The 9,645-nt window shown below is 39.5% G+C and overlaps 1 protein-coding gene across 1 annotated transcript in view; it reads left to right on the top strand.

Annotated features, from left to right (window-relative positions):
- LOC149158893 (uncharacterized) overlaps positions 1–9,186 on the top strand; it is a 57,185-nt gene extending 47,999 nt beyond the window's left edge. Inside the window, exons 2-3 of the mRNA XM_089436341.1 lie at positions 8,420–8,689; positions 8,917–9,186. Of these exons, the coding sequence (XP_089292467.1) occupies positions 8,420–8,629 (210 nt within the window). The 3' untranslated portion in view covers positions 8,630–8,689; positions 8,917–9,186. The remainder of the gene's footprint in view (positions 1–8,419; positions 8,690–8,916) is intronic.
- The last annotated feature ends 459 nt before the right edge of the window (positions 9,187–9,645 follow it).

Raw genomic sequence — 9,645 nt, 5'->3', positions numbered from 1 at the left:
ATTATTGTTAATGTTAAAAATTGAAGTAAAGCTTGACCTTTCCTTTATATTTCATTTTGATATTTCTTTTATCTTTCCTTTTCTATCCTTTTGTTAAAATTGGCAACTAGGGCCATACTCCATGTGGGTCATATTATTTATGGCAGTTGATATTTTTATTGGATCCCTCTCATTGAGAGGTGTAGGATTGATCTAAAGATCATCCGATTCCGATAAGTATTTATGAAGTTATGAATTTATTTATGTTATGGACAAATTGTTCAGTCGGCCAGCAACTTATGTAGGCTTAGAAGCCCAACAGTGATGTCTATTCAACCTCTATGTTTTAGTATAAATAGAAGAGGACTTCAAGTCATTTCTACACACACTTGGGTCTCTTCCTCTCTCTACTTGTCTTTGGGTTTTAGTAGGAGGAGAGATTCTAAGGAAAAGCCGGAATTGTCGGAAAAGCCGGAACAGCCGGAACTGTCGGAAAAGCCAGAAACGTCGGAAAAGCTGGAACTGTTGGAACTGGCAGAAAAGCCGGAACTGCCAGAAAAGTTGGAACTACCGGAAACTGCCGAAACAGCCGGAGCATCTATAGGAAGGTAGCATGATGTATGATATCATGGGCAGCATAATAAGCACCATGATGATATGAGCATGGGCAGCATGATGATATGAGCATGGGCAACATAATGATGCATGATGATATGAGCATGGGCAGCATAATGATGAATGAGATCATGAGCATGGGCAACTTAATGATGAATAAGACCATGGAAGATGCAGCATGAGGAGCAGCATGAAGATGAGAGCAGCTCAGTCATCAAGGTTCAACACATGTGACAGTACAGCAAGGTGTCACACGGTAATGTGCAGCAAATAGACGAGATGCAACACTATGATAGGTGAACGAGTCACCTTAGAGAATCAGTTGAAGCAATATGTCTTCAACTGATCTCATGCCCATTTCAAAAGTCAAAGTGATTGACTTCTATTGTAAATGTACTATCTCTCTCACTTTCTCTGCTGAACTTTGAAGAACATAAAAGAAGAATTGATCAAGGGTTTCCCTGCATTGGGGTTTGTCCCTGGCTAGCACCACATCTTGTGTCCTCTTGTCTTGGCTTGTCTTCTGCAATTTATATTTATGTTCTATCCGCAGTTTACTTTATGCTGATGTGATTGCTAATGTGGAAAAGAAATTGAAATAAATTGCTCTAGCATAGAACATTACCTAAAATTAACATGGTATCAGAGCTGAGGTGAAGACAATGCCCAAGAAAGAGTGAAAGAGCAATCACCAAAGGCAATAGGGACAGGACTTTTAAGTTCACAAACGGTGAAGTCGAAGTAGAACATATTATCAGAATGGCGTAGCGGAAGTTTCTGATGGCCCATCTAAAGATAACTTCATTGGGAAGTTCAGATCTAAGGGTGGAAGGAAAGGCAAATGCCTTGGTTGCAATAAGTTCGGCCATTATGCGAAGGAGTGTCCGAAGGTAATGCAGGTCATCAAGGAAATGGTCGACTCTTCAAAGAAAGCAAGGAACCCCAGGCACTTCATCGGATAGATAATCGTGGGATTATACTTGGCGCTGATGCCACCTATCCCGGAAAGGATGTTGGGAATGTTATCCCTTAATTGAATGGGGATAACTCAATTCATTTACAGAATCTCTTTTATGTACCTGATCGCAAGAAGAACTTGGTGTCCATCTCGGAAATGGAAGTCAAAGGTTTCAGGGTGGCACTCATTGATGGAAAGGTACGTGTTTGAAAATAGATTTTTCAAAGATGTTTTAGAGTTCAGGGTTGTATCATGTCCATTGGGGACCATGTCCATTGACTCAGCATCGGAGGTCTGTGAGTCAGATGGTGACCAGGATGCCTAAATTCAAAAAGAGCATGAAGGTACATGTCTGAGATGTACTGAAGGAAAATCTTACAAGGGGACCATTCCCCTCATGTAGCAGGGCCACAGGTTTGGAAAAGCCCGTGGAGTTTGAGATTCATGATCGGGAATCTCATGTATGCAGGTGGTAGAAAGCCCTCTATGGCTTGAAGCAAATCACCCTGGGCATAGTATGAGAGGATCAACAGCTGTTTGATGAAGCTGAGATTCACTAGGAGTAAAATCGATCCAAACCATTACTTGAAGGTTGGGGATGAGAGACCTCTCATACCGGCACCTATGTCTGACAGGTGTAGACCCTCTCATTTGTAGGAGACAGAGGGAGTTGGATTCCGGATGTGGAATGATAAACTGCAAACCTGTGACTACCTCGAGGATCTCAACTTTCAGAAGTTATATGGTAGTGATGTCGGACCAGATTTGGGAAATGCCTCTGAGTCTCATAAACTCATTCACGTTGATGTTCTTGGTGAACTTCCTTCCGGACATATGTTTTGTAGTTAGCATGGTGAGCTCATATTTGGTTGAACCTCACTGGATTGGTGCCAAGAATCTTCTGAGATGTCTTCGGGGCACAATCTCTCATGGATTGAGATACATTGCCGGAAATATGAAACTGCATGATTATTCGAATGCTGATTGGGCAGGCAGTGTGGAGGATCACTAGAGCACTTCTTAGTGCTGTTTCTCTTTGGATTCTGCTTCGAAATCATGGATGAGTAGGAAGCAGAAGTCGATTGTTATAAGCACCGTTGAGACCGAATACATATCTACAAGTATGATCTCGTATGAAGTTGCCTGGTTGGGGAAGCTCTTCAAGTGAGCTGTTTGTACCACTATGATTTTATGTGACAACCAGAGATGGGATTCGATTATTGAGGAATCCCGTATTCGACGATTGCTCCAGCAGATAGACATTAGATACTAACTTATCTGGGATATGGTAAGTCTATGAGCAAGGAAGCTCCATCGCTATGAGATGATGTACAGGTTGCTACACTTTGTCTAAGCCCCAGGGGAAAGATCAAATCTGTGATTTTCTCGAACGACTTGGAGTCGTCAAGAGACCCTTGTACAAGGGTCTTGCATGTTATATACATTGAGCTCTGGGGGCTTGTGGTTCTTATTGGAGCAACATACGACCACAGGGTGACTCACCCTCCCCTGGTGGTGCGCATTGGGACAGGATGATTCGCTCTCCTGTGGACAGGATGATTCGCTCTCTTGTGGGCAAGATGATTCGCTCTCTTGTCGGACAAGATGATTCGCTCTCTTGTGGGACAGTATGATTCGCTATCCTGTGGACAGGATGATTCGCTCTCCTGTGAACAAGATGATTCGCTCTCTTGTCGGACAAGATGATTCGCTCTCTTGTGGGACAAGATGATTAATTCTCCTGTGTAGCAGGATGATTAATTCTCCTGTGAGGTCTGGATGATGTGTTCTCCATGACGATTGTGTAGTAGGATGATTAATTCTCCTGTGAGGTCTGGATGATGTGTTCTCCATGACGATTGTGTAGTAGGATGATTAGTTCTCCTGTGAGGTCTGGATGATGTGTTCTCCATGACGATTGTGTAGCAGGATGATTAGTTCTCCTGTGAGGTCTGGATGATGTGTTCTCCATGACGATTGTGTAGCAGGATGATTAGTTCTCCTGTGAGGCCTGGATGATGTGTTCTCCATGGCGATTGTGTAGTAGGATTATTAGTTCTCCTGTGAGGACAGGATTGATTAAGTTCTCCTGTCGAGGCATCCTACCCATGCAGTTTGGGACTCATGGGAAATACCTCTCATCTGATCAATGAGCAGGGAAATGAGGATAGGGACCATAGTAGTACCGATGGACGCATCGCTGTATCTATCGTACTCCCTATGCTAGGATGACCTTCATTGATTTGGGATCAATGATACTGGTCTGGGACCAATGGTACATACTCTGACACTAACTTCGAGTCAGTAGAGTACTGGTCTGGGACCAGTGGTACACACTCTGAGACTGACTTCGGGTCAGTGGAGAATGGTATGACACATTCTCGATCAATTCTTCTTCTTCATGGTTCAACAGAGCTAAGTTGAGCAGAGCAGAGCCAACAGAGCTGAGTAGAGCCAGCAGAGCAGAGCAGAGCCAACAGAGCTGAGCAGAGTAGAGCCAACAGAGCCGACAGAGCAAAGCAGAGCCAGCAGAGCTGAGCAGAGTCAGCAGAGCAAAGCAGAGTCAACAGAGCTGAGCGGAGTTAGTAGAGCTGAGCAAAGCAGTGCAGGGCACTAATAGCAGAGATAGTACAGTTGGACATATGGATAGCTGATGGAGTTCTCCCTAGTTGAGAGGGAGTGTTAAAATTGACAACTAGGGCCAAACTCCATGTGGGTCATATTATTTATGGTAGCTGATATTTTTATTGGATCCCTCTCATTGAGAGGTGTAGGATTGATCTAAAGATCATCTGATTCCAATAAGTATTTATGAAGTTATGAATTTATTTATGTTATGGACAAATTGTTAAGTCGGCCAGCAACTTATGTAGGCTCAGAAGCCCAACAATCATGTCTATTCAACCTCTACGTTTTAGCATAAATAGAAGAGGACTTCAAGTCATTTCTACACCCACTTGGATCTCTTCCTCTCTCTACTTGTCTTTGGGTTTTAGTAGGAGGAGAGATCTTAAGGAAAAGCTGTAAAAGCCGGAATTGCCGGAAAAGCCGGAACTGCCAGAAAAGCCGGAAACGCCAGAAAAGCCGGAAATACCAGAAAAGCCGGAAACGCTGGAACTGTTGGAAAAGACGGAACTTCCGGAAACATCGGAAAAGCCGGAAATACCGGAAAAGCCGGAAATGCCGGAAAAGCCGGAACTACCGGGAACTGCCGAAACAGCCGGAGCATCTGTAGGAAGGTAGCATGATGTATGAGATCATGGGCAACATAATACGCAACATGATGATATGAGCATGGGCAGCATAATGATGCATGATGATATGAGCATGGGCAACATAATGATGAATGAGATCATGAGCATGGGTCGCTTGACGATGAATAAGATCATGGAAGATGCAGCATGAAGATGAGAGCGGCTCAGTCATCAAGGTTCAACACATGTGACAGTACAGCAAGTTGTCACACGGTAATGTGCAGCAAATAGATGAGATGCAGCACTATGATAGGTGAACGAGTCACCTTAGAGAATCAGTTGAAGCAATATGTCTTCAATTGATCTCATGCCGATATCAAAAGTCAAAGTGATTGACTTCTATTGCAAATTTACTATCTCTCTCACTTTCTTTGCTGAACTTTGAAGAACATAAAAGAAGAATTGATCAAGGGTTTCCCCACATTGGGGTTTGTACCTGGCTAGCGCCACATCTTATGTCCTCTTGTCTTGGCTTGTCTTTTGCGATTTATATTTATGTTCTATCTGCAGTTTACTTTATGTTGATGTGATTGCTAATGTGAAAAAGAAATTGAAATAAATTGCTCTAGCATAGAACATACGTAAAATTAACACATTTTCTAGCTTTACTTCAAGAATTTAGCATTACCTATAATTCTTAACATATTTGGTCAAACCCAATAAAAAAACTGAGTCAAAAATGTCGAAAATGTTTTAGAAACTTGCTATACAAGCTTTTGCTACAGCCTTGAAACATGTTTCATGCTGTATGGACTCGTGGTATGGCCTTTAAATGTGTTTGAAGGCTATATAAAATGTGTTCCCTGTTTTTGTACATGATATGCCCCCCTAGGGTGCGTTCCCTACAACTTAAAAAGAGTGAAACACTATCCATTGTGCCAAAATAGCCAATGGACTTGCTCCCAACGTTATTGATTCCTTCGAAGCTTAAGCCAGATAGGTGAGGCAAACCTTTGTTATGAGAAACAACAAATATTATCAACTGTTGAACCAAGAAACAAGGGTCCAAGGCTTCCGAGTTAAGAAACATTTTAAGTTTCCCCCCCTACGGCTTGTGCCTTATCATTCCTGTTTATTTGACTGTCCTATGTATGATACATTTCTTTGTCCAAAGAAAATCCTTGTGGGAAGCCTAAGGCTATGTCACAAGGTTCGTCGAACTTCAACTTTGAGGTTCGAATTTTGGCGAACCTTAAAAAAGTTTTGAGGTTTGGCGAACCTCATAGCCATTGACCAAGTCCATTGATCAAAACTCATAACCTCATGTCGCAACTCAAGCTTGTAATCTATCCTGGCATTTTCCATGTTCATGATAATATTTTTATGTTTATTGATGTTGATATCTTATTATTTTATAGTGTATTTCATTTTGAAGTTAATATATATATATAGAAAATGTATATAGACAAACCTATTGGCGATCCTCATCAAAAAATTCGAACTCAAACCGAACCTAATCATTACGGAACTCGAACCTGAACCATGTGACTTGGCCCAAGGGATGCTTCCCCACATTTCTAGATAGCATCCCTAATAAACTTGTTGACGTAGACTAGTGCACTTAAGCCAAGGGGATTTGAATGAGGTATTTGCTGGCTTAGAACTAGTCAAATGGCCAACAACATTGGAAATAGTTGGTTTTCTAACCTCTTGGGCTAGCTAAGATGTGATATATATGCAAGAATAATTATATTTTAACCTTCAACATACAAAAATAATTACAACTGTCTTCAAGGAATCTCAGGGTTGATAGCTTTATAGCTAAAGAAATCCATTAAAAGTGAATCACACAATATGCAACATTTTGACAAGAGACACATATCGTCATTTTTGCTGAATCTTTGCGTCAGGCCAAAACATTATAAAAGCCAAATCAATATGCATATATTTCATACTTATTCTATGATTATAAATCCTCCCAATTAACTAATTCCTCAACACTAACCATCCCAAATTTATAAAAGGTAGTTGAATTGCCAACTCATTGTGTTGTGCTGTTAGGCAAGAAATGGACAGACCTCATGAAAGAGGAATTGCAGTGACCAATTATCTTCGGTCTAATAGAAAATCCCTATCATGCATGAACAATAAAATTCATGCAAATGGAAATACATAATAGTTATTTATCTTAGATTTCTATAGACTTAATATCATGAATTTGGAGAATCTTACATCAAACACTATCCCTTGTATTTATCACCCTTCACCACCTCTTGTAAAAAAACAGTACGTTCAATAGAGACAAGTGACAAATTTAATATGTATTAGAGAGGGAGGCATGAAATCTACTGAGAAACTAGCTTGAATATTGCCAGCTATCCCACATTATAGTGGACTAGGTTATTTACTAGATAAGTCACATGATGCTATGACATCAAGACACTGGTGTTTGACACAGGACATGTATGTTAGTGTTTTACTTGATTGCTCTATTAGTATTCTCTGTAGCATGGTGCACCGATGACATGCTTCAACAAAGTTATCCTTTCTCGATTCTTGAGCACAACATGTTGGTGAGTTGATGATGCTGCAACATTAGGTTACTTTGGGAGGCAAACTGTAGATATGTAAGAGAGGTAGAGGATGCATGTGTGTGTTGACCTTAGCTTATTTCTTGTATTAGTTGTGTGCCAAATTTAATTGCCTTTCTTACAAAAATAGAAATTATTGTTTTGACCTTCAATCCAGTTTAGTTTCAATGTTAGAATAGGATGCATGCATGGTAGGATCTCTAGAATCAGCCCAACACATGAGATAGGGTTGATTTTAGTTATTGAGTGCCTAAATACCTAGGATATGGTGGATGCGTTTATGCATATGAAATAACTCTGTGGGTGTGCTAATTTAGGACAACTACTGATGTAAGGTTGGGCACATTATTCTAGGCTTGTTAGAGTTAGGGTTTCTATCCTAAAATAGGTGCTCCACTAAGATGGAGACTTTTATTGTAAACCCTATTCTCTCTCTCTTCTATAAAGGAGACATAAGATGATTTGTTGAGATGGAGAAATTCATTGTAAGCCCTATTGTCTTCCTTTTCTATAAAGGAGACATGGTGATCTGCTAAGATGGTTAGCGTAATTGAGTTTTGAGATGTAGTTATTCTTTTTTTAGTTTTCTCTAGAAGATAGATGTAATTGCAAGTTCAAATAAGAGTTATTACTGTTTGTATTTCCAACAGTATGTGTTTCAATGTTGAAAAATTGGAGTGGGCAAAAAATCAGCAAGGGTCCAAAAAAATTTGGCGAAAAATTTGGCAAACATAAAAAAATACATAATATATTCATTTTAAAAACAATTTTAAACATATAAAGCAACAACAACATCAGATAACACATTGGCACACAAATATGGAGAAAGCACTGATATATATATGAATGATCCATCATAGTTGACATTGAATCCTGAAGTCTGATAGTTGTCCAATATCGTTTTAGCTAATATAGAAGTGGTGCTTTTAAATGCATAGATGCTTTAAGTAGAAATGCTAATTGCAATGAATTTATTGATACTGAAAATGAACAATATGCATTGACATGAACACAATTTTAGTCCCTTTCTTTTGGTTTTTCACTTCTGCAGATCTCAATCCTCTAAGACTTCTTTCTTGCAGGGTGTTTGTGGTGCAGATACATTTACTAGCACCTCGATTCTTAAAGCTACTCAGAAGATAGTTGCAAAAGAAGGCATCGCAGCTTTATTGAGAGGCTTGAAGCCAAGGATGCTCTTTCATGCACCTGCAGCAGCTATTTGCTGGTCTACATATGAAGCAAGTAAAAACCTTTTGCAGCATTGGAATGTGAAGCAACATGCTGAAAATTGATGGCTCGAACAACTTGTTCCTTGCATTTGAGGTGTACCTGCAAGAGCTATTTGTGAGAAGGTATGCTGATATTCCTCCTCGATTGATCTTTCACACTGTGACTTCGGAGCTTCTTAAGTGGGTACATATTTGATCTTATACATTATTTAGTACTGCCCTATTTGTATAACCAAACAAAAAACGAAGCTGCTATTGAATTAGTTATAGGGTAGTATTTGCTGAAGCTATCTTGTGAAACTTTGAATTCTAAAATAATGCCTAATTCTTAAGGCTTTGTATTATGACAGGTTCCATGGACTATCTTAGGGTACAGCATATGTCAACTACCTTAAAGTTTATTCGATTTACATTGGTCTTCTGTCAAGTGAACTACTCTTCAATGAGTTATGTTGGCATTCCATCATTTGCACCAAGTGATACATCTCTGTAGCATGGAGAGAGCCCATGTATCAAAAAGGGTCCATTGATATTCAATTTCCATATTCTGAAAATGGATCTTGAATTGTCTTGGCATGCATTATTATTTATAATACAAACGAATTGGCTAATTTGTAGAATTTTTGAAAATGGAGAATTTCAGGGCAATTACTTAAAGTTCTTACGAGTAGGAAAAGCAATTCATATCACAGATCAAAATGTTAGGGAGTATATACACAAAGCTACTTGAGCAGTTTTCTTCATTGGTGTAAGGGAAGCTTTGGTGTCAAATCAATTTTGTCACTAGGAACGATGAAAAGTAAACTACTGTATTTCTGTCTTATACATCACATTGGCTTATGGTGTATTGATACTTGTCTGTTTTTATGTATTGTAACATAATTGACAGTAAATCTTATTCCACGAACATCCAACATTATAGAGAAGCAAAATGGCAAAGGCTATTATTATTGTTGAAAATGCTACATGGAAATTATGTCATGCAATTAATGTTTTCTTACGAGTTTGCACCATAAAAGCTTTTGTTCGATGCATAGTCTATATGCACAAATGCTTTGCCATTATATGAACTTAACGTT

This window comes from Pinus tabuliformis, chromosome 5_2, assembly GCF_031772625.1.
Source record: "Pinus tabuliformis cultivar Carrire ecotype Pingquan chromosome 5_2, CPIR1, whole genome shotgun sequence".
Taxonomy (NCBI): domain Eukaryota; kingdom Viridiplantae; phylum Streptophyta; class Pinopsida; order Pinales; family Pinaceae; genus Pinus; species Pinus tabuliformis.
This window is presented reverse-complemented; position numbering and strand designations above follow the sequence as displayed.